Genomic DNA, 19,483 nt, shown 5'->3' on the forward strand with positions numbered 1-19,483 from the left:
GTATAAATTGCCCACCACTTGTATCATTAATATTCACCCTACTATAGCCTTCAGGGGTTGCCCCAAAGAAGTATTTTTATATCACTTCAATCTGACGCTTTCAAAGTTCTGTGTTTTTCTGTTGTGTATTTACAATGTATTTGAATTTTTTCTTTAACAGTGGATGAGTGTTCTAAATGTGACCCTGCGAGCAGGTAGGATTTTATGGATTTCTAAAATTGCATGTTAACTAAGAGACTGCAGAGAGAAGCCAGTAAGCTTTAATGAGTGTTCTTTCTGCTCTGGATTAGGCCCTATACTATGTGCCTAACATTGGTTCTCTCAGGTGTACGGCACAGTAACTTTGCAAAGTAGCTGTGCTATTCGGCCTAGTTTGTATTCATTACACGTGTGTGGTTCCGGGAGGTGGATTAATTGACCCCTGGTACCATAGTTACCAAGTGGCTGACCCGTGATGTGACCTTCGGCCTGCTTGGCTTCCCAAGTCCCTTCTCTTGTCCCTCAGCCTGTACTGAGAAGTGCCTGGACAGGTCTGGATTCAAGGTTCAGGTGCAAGTCAGGTGGACTCAGAGAGTCCCGTTTAGTGACGTGTTAACACTGATTGAGAAGTGTCCTCCCAAGCCCAGTGAGCGCAAGCTCTTGTGTTAATGTACTCCACAATTGCAGCAGTCACGAGAACCTTGTTTTCACCATCAGTGTTTAAGGCAGATCTCAGTTCGCTGTGGCCACAGAACCACAGGTTGTGCATAAGCAAGACCTAATCAGGCAAGTGTTTTCAGGTATAATGCGATGTAGCCTTCTTGGGACGAATCGTTGTTCTGTAAGTGAAGAACATGTATGTATAGATCATGTTGTGTTACTGCAGCACAAATTGAGATGATATTTCCAATTGATTTCTCTACTTACTGATGTCTCAGCCTGTGTTTCTCTTCTGGCTGATACCTTTCCCTTGTTCTTGGAAGTTCTTTCCTTTTTTCCAGAGTCTTTCTTCCTTCTTCCATGACTTTTCTTGATTGTTTACGTTTTGCACTGCTTTTGTCAGGGTTGTTTGTTGCTGTTGTTCTGTTGTTGGTTGTGCACTTCTGCCAGCTAAGTGTTCTCCGTTTCTCTAGAGAGAATCAAAAGTCCATAGAATTCCAGGTGTTGAAGGAATGTTAGCAATTAATTAATTCAAAACACCCCCTAGTACTTCATGCTGCCATTAATGTTTTGGTCAAGTGGTTGATCTCATGAGGAGTTTGAACTCAAAGAGATTATGTGACTTACTTGAGTACAGTGAGTGATGAAATGAGATGAAGTGTAGGTTTCTAAGTCCAGTACGCTTCCTTCTTTATCATCCTTTGGGTGAGTGTTTTAATTATGGAAAGGAATGGAATTAGCAGCGGAATCCAAGTTTCAATAGGACCAACACTGGGTTGGAGTAGGAGTAAGGATTTTAGAATAGAGATCAGAGATCAGATAGGGGAAAAGAGATCAGAATAGTAGGGTATGACAAGATAAAGAGAAATTACAAGAAAGAAGGAAAGAGGATGTTGGTAGTTGTCTAAAAAGCAGATTAAAGTAAGGGGTTCTAGGGTGTCCTGAACAGGTTGCTGCTTTTTTGTTTGTTGACTTGGAGGAACCAGCATTCTTTAAGATTTGTATGAAAACATATTAAACCTTTGAGCCTCTGGAAACATTCTCTTTATAGCAAGTAGGAATATGGTATCATCCACCAGCACCCGAAATTACAGAGCGGGTCCCCTCGAGTCCAAAGGCACTGCAGATTGCTGAACTCTATAGACCCATGGCCCACCGCAGGTGTTTCGTCACCTCCACCTCTTTTCCCGATGCACTGATGTCCTTCCCATGGATATGGAGGGTTGGGCAGAGATAGGACTGATTGTGAAAACAGTAATGGAGTTGGGTAGGTGGTAACATGACTGTGTTGGGAGTGGATGACTGAGGCTCCACTTAGCTTATTTTCCAGGAACAGGGAAATGGACAACTCCTACTGTGGGTCATTTGAGCCCATCCTTGTTTCAGGAGTCTATGCCTTCTTAGGCTGAAGTTTTCAAGGTTGGAGATTGCCAGGAAGCTGTGAGGACAAGTGGTCTGGGAGTGGGGAGGCTAAGAACATACATATTTGTTCTTTGACTGTTGTACGTGTAACTTGCAAACATTTCACACATTTCAGGGAACTGATTGTAGTGTTTCAGGGTGAAAGGAATGAATGGCGCGATTTAATAACTGCTTTCTACGTTAAAGAAGCAAGACTGCCATTTTTCTCACACAGATTAATCTTTGAACCAGGGACAGACCATGGAGAAGGGTCAGTGTATCTTTCTAACTTGATTTAGCTCACTGCTTTTGTCCCAGTTCAGGTTCCATTTATGTCAGCTATTATTTGCGTTTTGAATTCAGCCTTCAGGACTTTTGGTGAAAACAACATACTCTCAGGTGTTGCCAACATATTGGCTGTCATTCTTTGTTATGGAAACTTAGAGTGTATCTTCATTAAATATTGCATGAGTTGGGAGTGGTGGAGGCAGAAATAGGTAGCTAATAGCTTTTCTAGCATATCATCTAATTTTTAATTATATCAAGAGACTATATTTCATATGCAGATAGCTGACCTTTTACTCCTTTTGTTGTTGTTGTTGCTTTTGTCAAGAAATGAATTCACTTGTTTTTGTTATCTTTACCCTAAAGTCTTTCCCGCGAAACTGGCAATAATGATTCATGGCCTATATCAGAGGAATGGCTCTTCGATGTTAATACCAAGGTAAAAGGCTCCTGTGTGAAATTAACTGTTTTGCTCTGAATTTAGTTTTGTGTAGCAATGACTTGTAAAATTTAGTTGTGGTCTACCTATCATTGTTCTATGTTTGTCATGGAAAATTCCTCAGCATGAACCATTTTATAACATGTGACCATTTGATGCTGCATTGTTTTGTTGTTGTTTTTTTAACTTCAGTAAGTATCAAAGATGGGGGCTGAGAAAAAGAAGGGCTGGGAAATGTATAGTGATAGTAAAATTCGATAGGGAGTTTTCCCACCGTGACGGAGCTATGCAATTTGGGTAACGGTAAGGATTCTTAATGTGACTTTTACGTTATACCAGCATGACTTTTATCATACTCGTGCCTGAATGAAATCTTGAATGGATTCAGGTACTCATTGTAATAGTCATGAACTCTTCCTGGTACCTTTCAGTTTTAAAACTAGATAGTATATGACATATGGTTTTATTTTATTACGCTTTGTATGTTGGTATGGTATACTTGTTAGGAGGGAGTGTTTTCTTCATTTCATTTTTTTTTCACTTACATTCCGTTGACAATCCGTATTATTTTATATTAGTTTCCGGTATACTAGGTTCATCATTTAGACTTAATAATTGTAGAATTTTTGAAAGTTTAGAATTCATGTTCTCTATCTCAAAACTCGTATAACAAAAGGATTCCACTATATTCTAAATCATTGCTTTGGGAATATATTTAAATATCTTCATCTAATTGAAGAGTACATGTTTTGCATAAAATAATAACCAATTTGAAAAACAGAGATCTTTTTTTTTTCAAGTTTTGTGTTTTAATGGCGTATTTGATTACATGGTATTTGATCCGTGGGCTCCTCGGCCCATATATGCAATAGTGACACAGATTTTCATTCAACTGATATTCTGACATACTCCATCGTCAAATCAACACTTGTTGAGTACCTATTCTGTAACAAGCACGATCTCATTTACTTCTCAGAATAGCCTTGGCAAAGAAGGGAATCCTCATCTTCAGAGATAAGGAAGTGGAGACCAAGTCAGTCTAGGTAGCATGTGTTGCAGTAGCCAGGGAGAACGTTGAGGGTTGATCCAAAATGCACTTGGCTCCAAAGCTCATGATACTCTTGTCTGCTCCCTATAAAACGTGTCCGTGAGGTCCTATGCCCATTGTCCATGACGCATTGACCAAAGTAAAGAAAGGATCCGTGTCTGCAAAAGACAGGATGCTTTCTTTACTCTGGTCAAAAGCAGAGATTCTTAAAAATCGTGTAATAAAATATCAAGCTTCAGAAAGTTTTTAGTTTTGTTTTTTAAATGTAAAATGTTTCATTTCTGTTACAGTTGACATTCAATATGATGTCAGCCTCAGGTGTACAGCATAGTGGTTAGGCATTTATATAATGTGTAAACTGGTGCTCCGATTAGTGTGGAATCCCTGACACCATACTTAGTTATTACAATGTTATTTCCTGTATTCTGTGTGCTGTCCTTGACAGCTACATGACTGTTTTATGACTGCCAATGTGTACTTCTTAATCCTTTTACCTTTTCAAGTTGCTCCCCAACACTCTTCCCTCTGGGCAATGATCAGTTAGTTCTCTGCATCTATGAGTTTGTTTCTTTTTTCTATGTTCATTTATGTTTTTATTTATTTTTACATATCACCGATAAGTGAAACCATGTGGTATTTGCGTTTCTCTGTCTAACTTATTTCACTTCGAATAATACCCTGTAGGTGCACGCACGTTGTCACAAATGGTAAGATTTTATTCTTTGTTACAGCCAAGTAGTATGTTGTTGTATATATGTAGCACTTCTTGTTTATCCAAGACGATGGATACTTCGGTTGCTTCTTTATCTGGAGTATTGTAAATAATGCGACAAGGACCATACAGATGCATACATGTTTTCAAAGGAGTGTTTTGGATTTCTGCGGAGAAAAACTCAGAAGTGGGATTGCTGTGCCACATGGTAGTTCTATTTTCAAATTCTTGAGGAACTTCCATATTGTTTTCCATTGTGGCTGGCCGGATTTGCGGTCATACCAACAGTGCACGGGGGTTCCCTTCACATCCTCACCAACACTTGTTGTTTGTTGATTTATTGATGATGGCGATTCAGACAGTTGTGAGGTGATAGCTGATTGTGTATTTAATTTGCATTGCTCTAATGATTAGTGCACTGAGCATGGTGTCGTATGTCTCTTGGCTATCTGTGTGAGCTCTTTGGAGAAAAGTCTATTCAGGTACTCTTCTGATTTTGTAATTGCATTGTTTGTCTTTCGGTGTTACGTTTTCTGAGTTCCTTATATGTTTTGGATATCAACCCTTTCTCTGATATATGATTGGCAAATATCTTCTCCCATTCGTCCGGTCGTGTTTTCATTTTGTTGATGGTTTCTATTGCTGTGCAAAACTGTTTCAGTTTGATGTCATATATATGGGTCTTGAAGTCCTATCCATTCAGCCACGTTAGGTCGTCTCTGGAGCATGTAACGTATTTGTATTTAAAGTAATTGTTATACGTATGTAATTATTGCCATTTTATTATCCATATTTCTTCTCCTCCTCTTCGTCCTCATTCTCCTCTTTCTCCTCCTCCTCCTCTTTCTTTTCTTCCTTCTTCTCCTTCTTCTCTTTCTCTTCCTCCTCTTTCTCCTCCTCCTCCTCCTTCTCCTTCTTCTTCTGTATCTTGTTCTTTTTTCAAGTTGTCGTTTCACATTTCTTGTAATATTGGTTTGTTGGTGCTGAACGCCATCATCTTTTTCTCTGGCAAGTTTTTACCTCTCCATTGATTCTAAATGAGAGCCTTGCCAGATACAGTAATAGTAATCTTGGTTGTAGATTATAGCTTTTCATCACTTTGAATATTTCTTGCCAATCTCTTCTGACTTGCAGATTTTCTCTTGAGAGATCACCTGACAATCTTATGCGATCTCCATTGTACATGACTAACTACTTTTCTCTTGACGGTTTTAATATTCTCTCCGTGTCCTAACCCTTTGGAATTTTAATTATGATATGTTTTGGTGTGGGCCTATTTGGGTTCATTTTGTTTGGAACTTTTGTGTTTCCTACGCTTGTGTGTCTATTTCCTTCTCCAGGTTAGGAAAGGTTTCCATCATTATGTATTCTGATAGGTTTTCTTTCTTTTTTTAATTTATTGCGGTGACAATTGTTAGTAAAATTACATGGATTTCAGGAGTACAATTCCGTATTACATCATGTATAAATCCCATTGTGTGTTCACCACCCAGAGTCAGTTCTCCTTCCATCAGCATATATTTGATCCCCCTTACCCTCTCCTCCCAACCCCAGTCCCCCTACCCTCTGGTAACCACTAAACTATTGTCTGTGTCTATGAGTTTTTGTTTCTCATTTGTTTTTCTTGTTCTTTTGTTGTTTTTGGTTTATATACCACATATCAGTGAAATCATATGGTTCTCTGCTTTTTCTGTCAGACTTATTCGCTTAACATTATACTCTCAAGATCCATCCATGTTGTCACAAATGTTCCTATATCATCTTTTCTTACCGCTGAATAGTATTCCATTGTGTATATATACCACAACTTCTTTATCCATTCATCTATTGAAGGACATTTTGGTTGTTTCCATGCCTTAGCCACCGTAAACAAAGCTGCAGTGAACACTGGGGCACACGTGTCTTTATGTATAAATGTTCTCAGATTTTTGGGGTAGATACCCAGGAGAGGGATTCCTGGGTCGTACGGTAATTCTATTCATAATTTTTTGAGGAACCTCCACACTGCCTTCCATAACGGCTGCACCAGTCTGCATTCCCACCAACAGTGTATGAGGGTTCCTTTTCTCCACAGCCTCTCCAACACTTGTTAGTGTTTGACTTGCTGATGATAGCCATTCGGACTGAAAGAAATTGAAGAAGGCACAAAGAAATGGAAAGACATTCCGTGCTCATGGATTGGAAGAATCAACATAGTTAAAATGGCCATATTACCCAAAGCAATATACAGATTTAATGCAATCCCCATCAAAATCCCAATGGCATTTTTAAAGAAATAGAACAAAAATATCATCAGATTTGTTTGGAACCACAAAAGACCCCGAATAGCCAAAGCAATCTTAAGAAAAAAGAACAATACTAGAGGTAAGACACGCCCTGACTTTAGCTTGTACTACAGGGCTACAATCATCAAAACAGCATGGTCTTGGCAGGAAAACAGACACAGAGACCAACGGAATAGACTTGAGAACGCAGAAATAAAACCACTTAAATGTGGACAGACAATTTTGACAAAGAAGCTAAAACATACAATAGAGGAAAGACAGCCTCTTCAATAAGTGGTGCTGGGAGAATTGGATAGCCACGTGCGAAAGAATGAAACTGCACTGCTATCTGTCACCATGTACCAAAATTAATTCAAAATGGATCAAAGACTTAAGCATAAGACCTGACACAATAAACTGCATAGAAAAAAACATAGGTACTAAACTTATGGACCTTGGGTTCAAAGAGCATTTTATGAATTTGACTCCAAAGGCAAGGGAAGTAAAAGCTAAAATAAACGAATGGCACTATATGAAACTTAAAAGCTTCTGCACAGCAAAAGAAACCATCGACAAAATAAAGAGGCAACCAACTGAATGGCAGAAGATTTCTGCAAACAGTGCCTCCGATAAGGGACTAATCTCCAAAATATTCAAAGAACTCATGAAACTCAACAACCACTAGGTTTTCAATTCGTGCTCTCTCTCCTTCTTCTCCTTTCGATAGCCTTACGAATGTTGTTACACTTGATATTGTCCCAGACATCCCTGAAAGTATTTTCTGTTTTATTTATTTTTTATTTATGTTCATTTTTTTTCTGTTCTGATTGGGTGTTTTCTGCTACCTTGTCTACCAAATCACTATTGGAACCTCTGCTTCACCAAATGTGCTGCTGATTCCATCTATAAATTATTCATTTAAATACTGTATTTTTCATTTCAGACTTTTTTTAAGGATTTCTATGTCTTTTTTATATTTGCTGTCTCTCTGTTGAAGTTTTACTTACTTTATGGATTCTTCCCCTAATTTCATCTCACATCCTTATAACTAGTGTTTTAAACTCTGTATCTGGTATGTGTCCATTTGGTTTACCTCTTTTTCTAGAGTTTTGTCCTGTTCTTTCATTAGGGAAATGTTTCTTTCTCCCTTGTTTGTTCACTGCCTCTCTGTGTGTGTTTCTATGTATTATGTAGATCTGCTAATTCTCCTCATCTTGGCAGCATTGGCTCATATAACAGGTGTCCTGTGTGTCGGGTGGTACAACCTCCCTGGTCACCGGAGCCAGGAGTTCCAGAAGCTCGTGTGGGTGGTGTGTGCCCTCCTGTTGTACTTGAGCCTTATTGCTGTTGGCGCATCAGTGTGTGGAATGGACGCTCAGGACGACTGGCTGTGACTACAGTAGATGAGCTGATGTGTGTGGGCTGACGTCACAGAGTGGGATCGGCTGTAGCAGGGCTCCGGTGTCTGCTCAGTCCATGGCTTGGGCGTGCCATTTGTGGAGCTAATTGGGTGTCGTTCTGGTGTTGCTGAAGCTGATCACCAGGTGTGTTGGATTTGGGGCCTCTTGGGAGGGGCTGTGGGGCAGGCCCAGGTCAGCTGCTGCTTGTGCCCAACCCGGAGCACCCAGTGGAAGCCAGAAAGTGACCTACTTTTGGTAGCTGCCTTTGTGGGTTTGGAGGCCCCTGGGAGAGGCTATGCTGTGACGCAAGACAGGATGATGCATAGGATACTAGAAAGAAACGGAGGTCCTCAATAGCATAAGTTGCGGCCTTATTGACTGTCTTAAAACAGAATTGTGATGATGCAACACCTCTGCTTACTGGGTGACTCCCCATTATGTGAGGGTAAAATTCATATGCTAGCATGACACGTGCCTTCTTTGATTTGGTTCTGAAACGGCAGCGGTATCTCCATCCCATTCTCAGTGTTCCAGGCTTACCCCATCCCTTTGCGGCCCTCACTTGCAACATGTTGTTTCATCCTCAGGCTTTTGCTCCCTCTGCCCTTCTGGATTCCCCTTCATGCCTTCCCTCAGCACCTCGTATAACTGTCGAGATGCAGCCCTATCTTTGCCGCATCTGCTGAGCTTGCCGGGCACAACTGATTGTTGTCTCTTTTATGTGATGCCCTTACTGTACTTTATTCACTTCAGGTGTACAAGTAGCGGTACTTTTCTGTTCTTATTTTTTCATGTATTATAATATCTCTACTCCTACTAGAATGTAGGACAAAATGTTTCATTTGTATTTCCAGCTTCCCCTGGGTCTGTGCCTATGATTTGTTGCCTACAGTAAAGTTTTCTTGTCCCACCGATGGATGGACTGAGTGAGTGAGTGAACGAGTAAATGAATATGATGTTTTCTGAAGTTGGGTTTTTCTTTCTTTTTTTTTTTTACTAGAAAGAAGCAACCAAGCCGGCAATTGGAAAAAGAGAAAATCGTGTGGCTATTATTGAAAGTGCTCCACAAGACCAAACAAGCAATGATAATTTGACTTGTGTTGACAGTGCACACCAGGATAATATACGTGGTAATTTAGTGACTATCTATGAATTCTTTCTAGCTTAAGCTCTGCTATAAACAAATCTAACATGTGTCAACCCACATGTGATATTCACTTCTTTTAAGCATTCTTTCCTATCTTTTTTTGCAAAAGTATCCCCACTATTAACAACTGCTTCTTCTTGCAAACGCTTCCACCCCCTGAAATTCTTTTCTGCTATTACTTTTATGGAAATAAGCATGACTGAATGTGTATTTAAAATGCACAGTAATATACGTTCACATTAATGTACCTGTGACTCCATTTTATAGTTAAAAAGTCATCATTAGGATTAGGACAAGATGAAGATGAAGAATCACCTTGGGATTCTGAGGTACTGTCTTTCAGAATTATTATTATTATCAATGTTATTTACAAAATCACCATTCTGTGATGTTAAAACGAAAAGGGTGTGCTTTGACTTTACTTTCTCACCTCTGCATTTCCCCATACAAATCATTTTTTGATGGTTTATCCTATAATTAATAAACTAGCTATGTGGTTAATCTAATAAGACAGCGTAGTACAATTCTGCTAACTTGCAAGTTTCACTTTAGGAAGTCAGTGCAGAATAGTATAAAACACGTAGGCTTCCAAGTCTTAAGGAGTCAGTTTGGGATCTGAAGTGAAGTTTACCTAAAAGGTAAAGAATTATTCCAGCTCGACCTATACCCAAATGCATGACTCTGTGGTTTTTGTAGATGTGGAAATGTCCTAATGAGTTTCAGAAAGAAAGAGTTTGGATTGTAGGGTGTTTTTATAATTTGGAACTTGAGAAGATAATGCCTGGGACACCAAAGTATTATTATATTTGTATTGTCAAATAGATCTGCAAGGAACTTTTCTATGGTAGGAAAAGCATGGTGAATACTACTAATATGTTGGATTACACTAACAACAATTTGGCTGAGCGCTGCTTTACTATGTAACAACTGTCTCGTTCAGTTAAAACAGCAGGCATTGAGTCACTTGATGGCAACTGTACTTGCAGTAATGGAAGTACAGTGTAATGATGAGCCAATGTGAGGTGACAGCTGTGGAAAGAGACAGGAGGTGTGTGATCTTCTGATATAGGCAACTGCTGCCTCCTGGCACAGACACTGCGTTTGACGATAAGAACACAGTAGAATCCTGCATGGGTCACTTGCTAGCTGTGGGGTCTTGGGGCAACTCCTTCTTAACCTGTCGGATGTCAGTGCCCTCATTTGTCATAATGGTACTAATGACTACCTTTGAGGTATGTGGAATGCACAAATGTGGTAACAAATGTGAAAACACTTCGAAAACTGTAAAGGGTGCTATAGAATGTAAAACACAATGATCACAGTGAGATGCAGCGACTTATTAAATATCGGGGACACTTTTTGTAAACCTGTAGGACAATCAAATGGCAGTAGTGTCAAGAACAGAGTGGAAAAGTTAGAAGGGGCACGTGGATTTCTCACCTGGGGGATGTTAAGTTTCAGAGACTGTGATTGGCAATACCCTGTAGATGTGTAGTGTTTTGGTACTTGAGGCTTTGTTGGTGCGAGCTGAATGTTTTCACCTTGAGTAAATTTCTAGTTGGATACCAGCTGTGTGCTGGGCAGTTAGACACTGACTGGAGAAGTTCAGGGGACAGCTGTAGCTGTACAAGCAGAAAAACAAGTGAACGACAGTCCATTATAAGTCACTATATCTGCGTCATTTAAGCAGAATGGAGAATGCTGGGTTAAAGAATATTGTCGGGGGTCGGGCATGGTTGTAGTTGGAATAGGAGTGGGAGTGGAATATCAGTGGTCAGGAAAGATCTTTGTGAGTGTGACAAAAACTGCCAAGTGAAGCATGAGAAGGAGCCAGTCGTGTGAAGATCTAGAAGCAAAACCTGCTGGACAGAGACTGCAATGGATCGCATCTGTCCATCATTGTATTCTAACGTCTTGGAATGGCCAGGAAGAGGAAGTGGGGTAACCATCATCAACCCATTTTTATACTTGTTGTTCTGTGTGGGAAAGAAGTAAAATGTGCATGGTAAGTGTCTGGTACATTTTAGATGATTATAATAAGTAAATGTTCTTATTTTTCCCTGATTACAAATTATTATACTTTTTTGAAAAGTTGCATAACTATATATACCATTTTTCCTATTATTTATTGACACATAATATAATGAAAAGTTTTTCTTATCTCTTTGCCACTTGGGTCAATGATTTTTTCTATCAAAATTTTGGTCAAATAACAGTTCGGTTTCTCCTAGCTCTTGTGGACCTAGATGAAGTACGTTCTAAAATGTTCTGTTTAGACTCAGCTGGACATACACCAAGGTTTCTTACCATGTCAAGCAAGTATCTTGTTTTAGCACTAAAAAACAAAGCTGTGATTAGAAATATGTAACGGTTATATCAAGTGCACTTATCAAAGTATTAGGTTGTTGCGAAAGTAATTGGGGTTTCAAAGGTAAAGAACAAATTGCAAAATTGCAATTACATTTGCACCAACCTAATATTTCCTTAGATACATATTTTTCAAAAAATGCTTTTCTTGGAGGTAAGAACTTTAACATTTTCATCCTGAATTATTAACTAGAGATGGTATGAAGTGTCCATGAGTTACTAATCATCTTGTTTCCTAACCCCTTCAGACCAGCATTGAAGTGGAAGATCCTGTTCCTGAGGAAGCTGTAGGAAAGTACGGTGCAAGAACCCTGCAGACCAGGTGCACTTTGTAACACCAATTTAATTTTGGGAAGCAGTACGCAGGGACATTTGGCATGCGTGCAATCTTCTCTTCCTCATTCCTTTTTTTTGTTACAAATTTAATTGAAGGATTTGACATAAGTAACGTGATGTCATTGTTGCTATCGAAGTTTGAGAGAAAAGACATCGACAGGACTAAGAAAATGAGATTTTAAAAGTGTGACTTCACTAAAATGTTTCTCCTCTTGTTTCGATACCCCAAAAAGTCCCAGTTTGGAACCCCTGTGCTTATTAGGGGTTCTCAGGGGTTAATTATCACACTGGAAGATATTTCCAGGGTTTCCAAATGGTTATTTGAATTTTGACGTTTGCCCAGAGTAAGCCTCAGTCGCTACCATGTCAATTGCGTTTTAACTTTACTTCCTCTTAGTGTTGTAACACTGATGCTCTTAAGCCAACCAGATGTTCTGATGAGCAGACACTGGCTGTGCGTGTACATGAACTTATGGAGTCTTTGATTATTAAAAATGAGAGAAGTAATTAATAGTAATGAATATCTGGTAGACACAGTCTTTGAAAACAGTATTTCTGAATCTTTTGTGCCCCGGGATTCTTTTATGCTATTAAAACTTATTGAGAATTCCAAAGTATTTTCTTTTGTCGGTGGTCTCCATTGATAGTTACAATATTAGACTTAAAACCTGAAAATTTTAAAATACGAGCACACACAGGCATGCATTCCTTGAGCCATTAGAGCTACGAGCCAGTCACCATCAGACCTATGATGTTACCATCAGAGCTGTGATATCACGGCTGTGGAGAACTCTACTGTACACTTAGAAGAGAATGAGAGTGAAAATGGCCAATGACAGTCAGTGTTTCTGTGAAAATAGTTTTGACCTTTTCGGGCCCCTCGACTGACTGATCTTGGGACTTTAGGGATTCTCACAGGACATTGGAAACTACTGTTTTAAATGATATACGGGCTCCCTGGTTGTGAAGTGATAAAACAGTTTTAAAGCTTCTCTTCTACAGTTGTGGTTTTCTTTCACTTGTCTTTAAGATTTAAGGTGAGAATTTTGTTTAAAAAGCAAAAGGAAAATAAGTTTGCTATATATTCATTTTCTGTCTCATAGTTCACTGTACTCCTTGGAGCTAGTGTGGACCTAGTTTGATCGTATTTTTACTTGGAAACAACAAAGTCACCCAAGTCTGTCATTTGTCATATGAATTTCTGTTTATGGAAGGGTTAAAAAATGAATTCTGAAGATCTTGAAGCATTTAGAAAAGACTATTTTCTTATAATAAGTAGTTTCTAATTTGTAATAGTACCATGCTTTAAAAGCTTTTTCTAATCCCATGTTTGTCACACATATTTGAACTTAAGATAAGTGGTTAGACATGACTTTTGAGAACGACAAAAAAATTCACATCCGGCACCATGTTAACTATTAAGGAAAGCTTTAATTGGAAACACATTACATAATAGAAATTGCTGAGTGACAATAATGAATTAAACTTACCTATGAGAATGGCAATATAGGACACTTAAAATAAAATGTGCTCGGAAGGAGTAGTGTGTGCGGGAGAAAGCAGGGCGTGGGACCGCTTCTCTGAAAAAGGAAGTTTTTCAAGATGGTCAACTTTGTGTTATTTTTACCTCCTAATAAATGAAAACTTTATTTTCAGCTTCTTCCAAATGGAATGCTACTTCTTTGACTTTCGATCATGGAACTTCTCAAAGATCCGGGGATTGGAAAGTTGGTGATAAAAGGCCGTTTGCATCACACTCAATGAGCAAACCTCTGTCAGCATCCACAGAGTTTGGACAGATGACCGTAATAGACAAACGAAAGAGTCAGATTGTAGGTGTGTTTCTGTTAGGTAATCATAGGCTCCATGACTTGTGTGAATCACCGCTGCCAGAAAACAGAGAAAGCAAAGAAGGAACTAAAGATACAGAAAGTGTTCAACCCCAGCCCACCTCTATGTAGCCCCATCATAGTTCTGACTTTCCAACAGTCATTTTGTGGCAAAATCTACTTGACGTTTACTCTGTTTATGCAACTTACAACCAAACAGAATGACTTTTAGCAAGACATTGGCATTCTTCCTGAAGCACAGTAACATACGGAAATAAGAAAGAGAATGAGGTGAAAGGGTGATTTCCTTTAGACTAGTATTTAGCGTACACTGGGGAGTGGGCAGCAGGATTATATGTACCACATTGGGACCAGATGGGAAAACTTCAGAAAGATCTAAAGGTTGCCTAGTGAAACAAAACAGTTTTTTAGCTTTAGTTTTATAGCTCGGCATTCACAAGTATTGGTTATAACTTTATTCGATGTAACTGAAAAAGCACCTTTGAAACCAACAACCAAATATTTCTTGGATTTTCTATGGCATTATATAGTTTAGAATTGACTTTTGCAGCAGTATTGGGATTCATTGAGAATTTAGTGCATAGCACTTCCTTCTCAGCTGTGTCCGCAGTCTGTCTCCTCTTCTCTCCCTTCTTCCTTAAACCCCAGTGCTGAATCCTCAATGGTGAAAAGAAATTTTCAGAATAGTAGAGGAAAACATTTCAGCTATAAGGAAGGGTGTACACAGATACATGCATCAGAAGTAACAGTCATTGTGGAAACAATGAATGACGTTGCAGTTGAATCTTAGGGTGTTGTTCAAAAGGTACAATTACGAGGTAGAGAACAGAGTATATAGTGCGATTCGATATGTTTGTCCTGTATTTCTAAATTGCGTTTTGTTTCTGATTGTTTTTCCATCGATGTTCAATGAATGAATTGGTGGATTCATTTTTGACACGTTTGTATGCCTTTTACTTTGTGCCATATTACCCAAATGGTTTGTTGAAGTGTGAGCTAATTAGAAGTATTTCTTAAGTAAAGTAAAGTATTCAGGAAAAGATTACGCTTAATTTGAACTCTCAATTGATAAGATGTTATTTTCTGTATCTATAAAGATGATAGCTTTTATCTGACTGTTCTAAGTAGTTCGTTTTAACTCATATGTAGACTTGTCAGCAGGACAACACCTAGGAATGACATCGGAGGAAGGGCAAGCGAGGCTTGATGGAAATGAAAAGAACTACACACGTGTATGTAAAATTTAAGCTTAAATTTCTAGTATAATATGGTTTTCTGTGCTTTAATAATATAATAGAGTCCAATTGAAATTACCTTTCAAGCTAGCCTTTTAGAGTCACACGGTCATAATTGAATGATATGTATAACATTTGAACTAGTTAGAAAACTTAAAATATTGTTAGCATCTATACATATTCACAGCTCAACTTTATCCTTGAATTGAGGCAAAAAATAATAATAATAAAGTCCTGAATATTGTTTGCTCCTTTAATTTTTATAACTCCCTTACATAACAAAGAAAGTAACATCAAATATTGAATCACGTGATGAGACAGTTGAAATTATGAACCATGTGAAAATGATGGCCACTGATTCGGGCTCACGTGAAAGGAGTCAGTGGTTCAAAATGTGCAGTTCCCTATGGCTTGTCACTAAGGCCAAGGTTAGAGATGGATTCTTCCTTGTGACCTCTGTGTAATGGACGTCTGAGTCTACATTCAGAGAGAGAATGGGGTCATGCAATCAACTCAACTGACTTTTAAGAGAATCACGCTTTCCAGGATGGGACCTTTGGTTATTAGGGCACAAACAATAACTTTCTAATTCCTTTCATTTCAGTGTAGGAAATCAGTAAATGTGACTTAATTTTTGATCTGCTCTTATTAGTGGGTGTTGAATAAGTTAGAATTGGATGCAACAGATAACTATGTCAATGTATAACACTATCATAGTGTATAATTTGTATTAATATGTAGGAATTTACTTCTCTTACTGATTGATGTTAATGATGTGGGCTCCTAATTAAAGTTTGCCTATTCTCCAGTTATTAATCTTTAAAAGATATTCTTAAATTCACTATAGGGGCTCACTATTTAAGATGTGGTGTGGTGAACTATTTTAAGTGAGGAAGCCTCTGTGACATTAAAAATCATTTACTATTTCATTTTTGGGGTGGGTTTAACATATAAGCGATTGTTTAGTGCAAACGGTGACAAAATTAGTTTTGCGGGTTCATGTTTTTCTTCTAATTTAGACTAAGGCAACTTATTTTTCACTCTCTAGTTACAATCCAATAATTTAGGAATAAGTAAACGTAGATTAAGATTTTTAACAGTTAAATTTTAGTTACATTCTAATTTTTCTTTGTTCCTATTCGATTCTCTAGGTTGTACAAAAGGAAAACGACACGCAGAGGCCACTTTCTCAAGAACAGGACAACAGAATATTAGAAGATGCAATTCTGACCAATTGCCTTCAACAACAAAAGGAGACAAAAATAAATCTTAAGAAAATGAATTCTGAGGTATTTTGTTTAGTTATTTTCAAATATGTGTGTGCGTATTTGTGTATGGACATATTTTGAAAACCAATGTTGTACCTATGGGAATTCTAGAGGATGTTAAAGGTGTGTGTGTGTGTGTGTGTGTGTGTATTTTAGGGGAAGTGAGATTTTCCGTCCATTGCAATAAATGATATTCTTGACTGAAATCCATTTATGTCCAACAATCAAGTAGTGACGTTCCCAATGTCTCATCTATAGGGGAGGCTTTCAATACTTTTTACATGGATCAATGAGCTTTTTACAATCTCAACTCTATTGCTACTGAGAACAGAAGTTTCAGTTTGAGGCAGGGATTTCATCCCCTTGCTGTGTTAGCAGAGAGGTTAGTTTTCACTTCCACTGATTGTAAGGAGTAGAAGCATAGCCAGGTCAGAGACCGTCTTTTAGATCTCCTTGTCCTGCTTTTGAGAAAAGTAACAAGTTGCTCCCAGTAGAGTCCTACTTCAGTACTAGGAACTTTTGAAGATATTGGATGCCACGATACATACTTAGTGATAATTTAGTGGTGAGTATTTTATTCAAAGAAGTCAGTGTATTTTCCCCTATTTCACATTTATTTCTCCTTTCAACATCATGAAAGGAATATAACACTTATTGCAGCAGCAAATAATCTCACTATTTTCTAAGAAGAGCTCTATAATTTTTAGCTTATTTTCCCTGAGTATTTTGAAATCTAAGGCGTCTTTTGAATTTATATGTTTACACTAGAAGAGCAGCAAGCATACTATTGTAGAGTCCAAAGTCCTGGGGAAAATCCTGACCTTGCTCCTCTTTTTAATCATTCTGTTCGAGATTGTGATAACGAAATGAGTTCATTGATGTATAAAGAAGTGCTTAGCGCAATGCCTAGATTTATCAGTGATTAGTAGATTTAATCTCATAGGTGACTCTGAAAATATTAGAAAAGTAAAATATATTTTGAGTATTCTTGGAAAAAGAATTCTAGGAAATGTAATCAGTCCAAATATATGCAGAGTGAATACTCTTACTGTGGGATAGGTGTATATTCAGACGGTAACCTCTATTTTAAAATGTAGTCAAACTTCTTACTCTTTTATTTCATGCCTTCTGGGTTTGCTGCCTTTCCAGTTCTGAGACTCTTAAAATTCTCTTATGATTTTAAAGTTCTCTTTTTTACTTTCATGGATTCAGCATCTTACATTAAATTTTTTTTAACTCTGGGGAATTTATGCTTGTATAAAGTTGGAGGTTTGCATTCAATGTTGTATTTTTCCAATGGGATATCCACTTACTACAACCTTTTCATTATATAAACATTTAGGTTCTTCTTTAATTTCAAACGATATCATGATATGCCATTTCATTGAGTGCTAGCTACAAGTCTCCTTTGTTTTACTTAGGTTTCTGAGAGTTGCGAAAAAGAAAAAGACCTGTTGCGTGAAAATCAGATGTTACGGGATGAAATCGCCATACTAAGACTGCAACTGGACACACTGAAACCTCAGAATCAGGAAATGGAAAAAAAATACTTTGAGGACACTGCAAATGTAAAACAAAAGGATGACCGTCTTCAAAAGACGATAAAACTGAATGACAAAACACTAACAAAAACAATATTTGAATATAACAGACAGCTTAATGTTCCAACAGCCGAGAATACAATGCTGAACTCTCAACTGGAGAATGAAAGTCGAAGCAAAGAAAGATTGAAAATAGAAGCGGAATCCGACCTTTATATGCTGGCTAGTGCTTCTCTCCATCATTATGAGCTTTGTAAGCAATTAATAAGACACCTACGAAATGCTTTCCAGGGATTAAGAGATGAATGCTTGCATTTCATGGACAAAATCAGGTTTGCTAGGTGTAACCTAAAAGAAAACACTGAGATTCTTTTTCAGCAACTTTCTAAAGCTCAAAGTAAATCCAATAGCTTAGACACTGAGCTCCCTCACACTAGATATGCTGTCAGAGACAGGACATTGGTTTTTGAACCTGTACTGAAAGACCCAAACCAAACTCAGTGTCAAGAGGAAAAAATTGAACACGTGCATCAAAGGAAACAAGGAAAAGTGAGCACATATACTGGAGAGCCGGACTCCCCAAAGGAGAAAGGTTCTGACCTGCAAAGTGGAAAGATGCTTCTTCCACGGCAACTGGGTGATGCGTTCAACAAAAGTGACAATAAGGAAAACTCAGGAATGAATATTCAAGAGCAGCTTCAGCAGCTCAAAAAAGCGCTTCAAGCTGTATTTGAAAAACAAGATCGTATGTTGAAAGAGGAACATCAGGATTTTGTCAACAAATTGAATCACTTGAATGGAAGAATGTGCCAGTATAAAAAGGATAAATCAGAAAGAGAAGTAAGTATCCAGAAAGATAGTTTTCAAATTTCCTGAAAGAAAATTCAGTGTTCAAATATTTGATGATGGCTAAATGTTGCAAACTAGCTGAATATTAAAAATACATAGATTACAAATGTATTTGCTCTAACAGCTTAAAAGCATACATTGTATCCAGCCAATAAAACTTAGACCTGTGAGGTGCTTTCCTGTGAGTAAAGGCATTGTGTTGACTATGAAATTTTAAGGTATAAATTATTAATAGATACACATTGATATGAATGATTTAGTCTTAGACCGCTTCACTAATAATTTTCATCTTTGTGTTACCACATTGCAGTACCATTATGAAGCAGATAAATGGAAATGCTCCTATGCAAACAGAGTTTTTAGAGATAAGGGTTCAATTAAGTGGATTACCTAGACAGTTAATTCTAGATTTCCCCCATGAACTGAAGTGTAGATGCTGTCCCTTTCCCTCAGTAGTTTCTTCCACATTTTAGTTGGTATAATTTTGTTTTTATTCATGTCAATTTGATATAAATTGGAACTATTTCAGTCCCAAATAATGTATTCTTATGACCTGTGACCTCTTTAAAGACAGCTAATTTTTCATTAAATCATGATTTTGGACAAATGTGAGGAGTTTTATCAAAACTCTACTTGATTTGATCTTCCCACTGCTATGTATAATTGTCCTTGAATATTTTTACAAATTCGTATTTCTCATCG

At 37.9% G+C, this 19,483-nt stretch overlaps 2 protein-coding genes across 8 annotated transcripts in view; both read left to right on the forward strand.

The window, feature by feature from the left end:
* The window catches only part of LOC141568771 (ankyrin repeat domain-containing protein 26-like), a 21,148-nt gene extending 2,256 nt beyond the window's left edge, over positions 1-18,892 (forward strand). The window contains exons 2-10 of the mRNA XM_074319329.1: positions 161-194; positions 2,692-2,764; positions 9,189-9,318; positions 9,603-9,664; positions 11,951-12,002; positions 13,695-13,874; positions 15,038-15,120; positions 16,275-16,412; positions 17,813-18,892. Of these exons, the coding sequence (XP_074175430.1) occupies positions 161-194; positions 2,692-2,764; positions 9,189-9,318; positions 9,603-9,664; positions 11,951-12,002; positions 13,695-13,874; positions 15,038-15,120; positions 16,275-16,412; positions 17,813-18,808 (1,748 nt within the window). The 3' untranslated portion in view covers positions 18,809-18,892. The remainder of the gene's footprint in view (positions 1-160; positions 195-2,691; positions 2,765-9,188; positions 9,319-9,602; positions 9,665-11,950; positions 12,003-13,694; positions 13,875-15,037; positions 15,121-16,274; positions 16,413-17,812) is intronic.
* Positions 1-19,483, forward strand: part of LOC141570137 (uncharacterized) — a 142,932-nt gene that overhangs the window by 104,668 nt on the left and 18,781 nt on the right. The window lies entirely within an intron of this gene.

This window comes from Rhinolophus sinicus, linkage group LG02, assembly GCF_036562045.2.
Source record: "Rhinolophus sinicus isolate RSC01 linkage group LG02, ASM3656204v1, whole genome shotgun sequence".
NCBI classification, from domain to species: domain Eukaryota; kingdom Metazoa; phylum Chordata; class Mammalia; order Chiroptera; family Rhinolophidae; genus Rhinolophus; species Rhinolophus sinicus.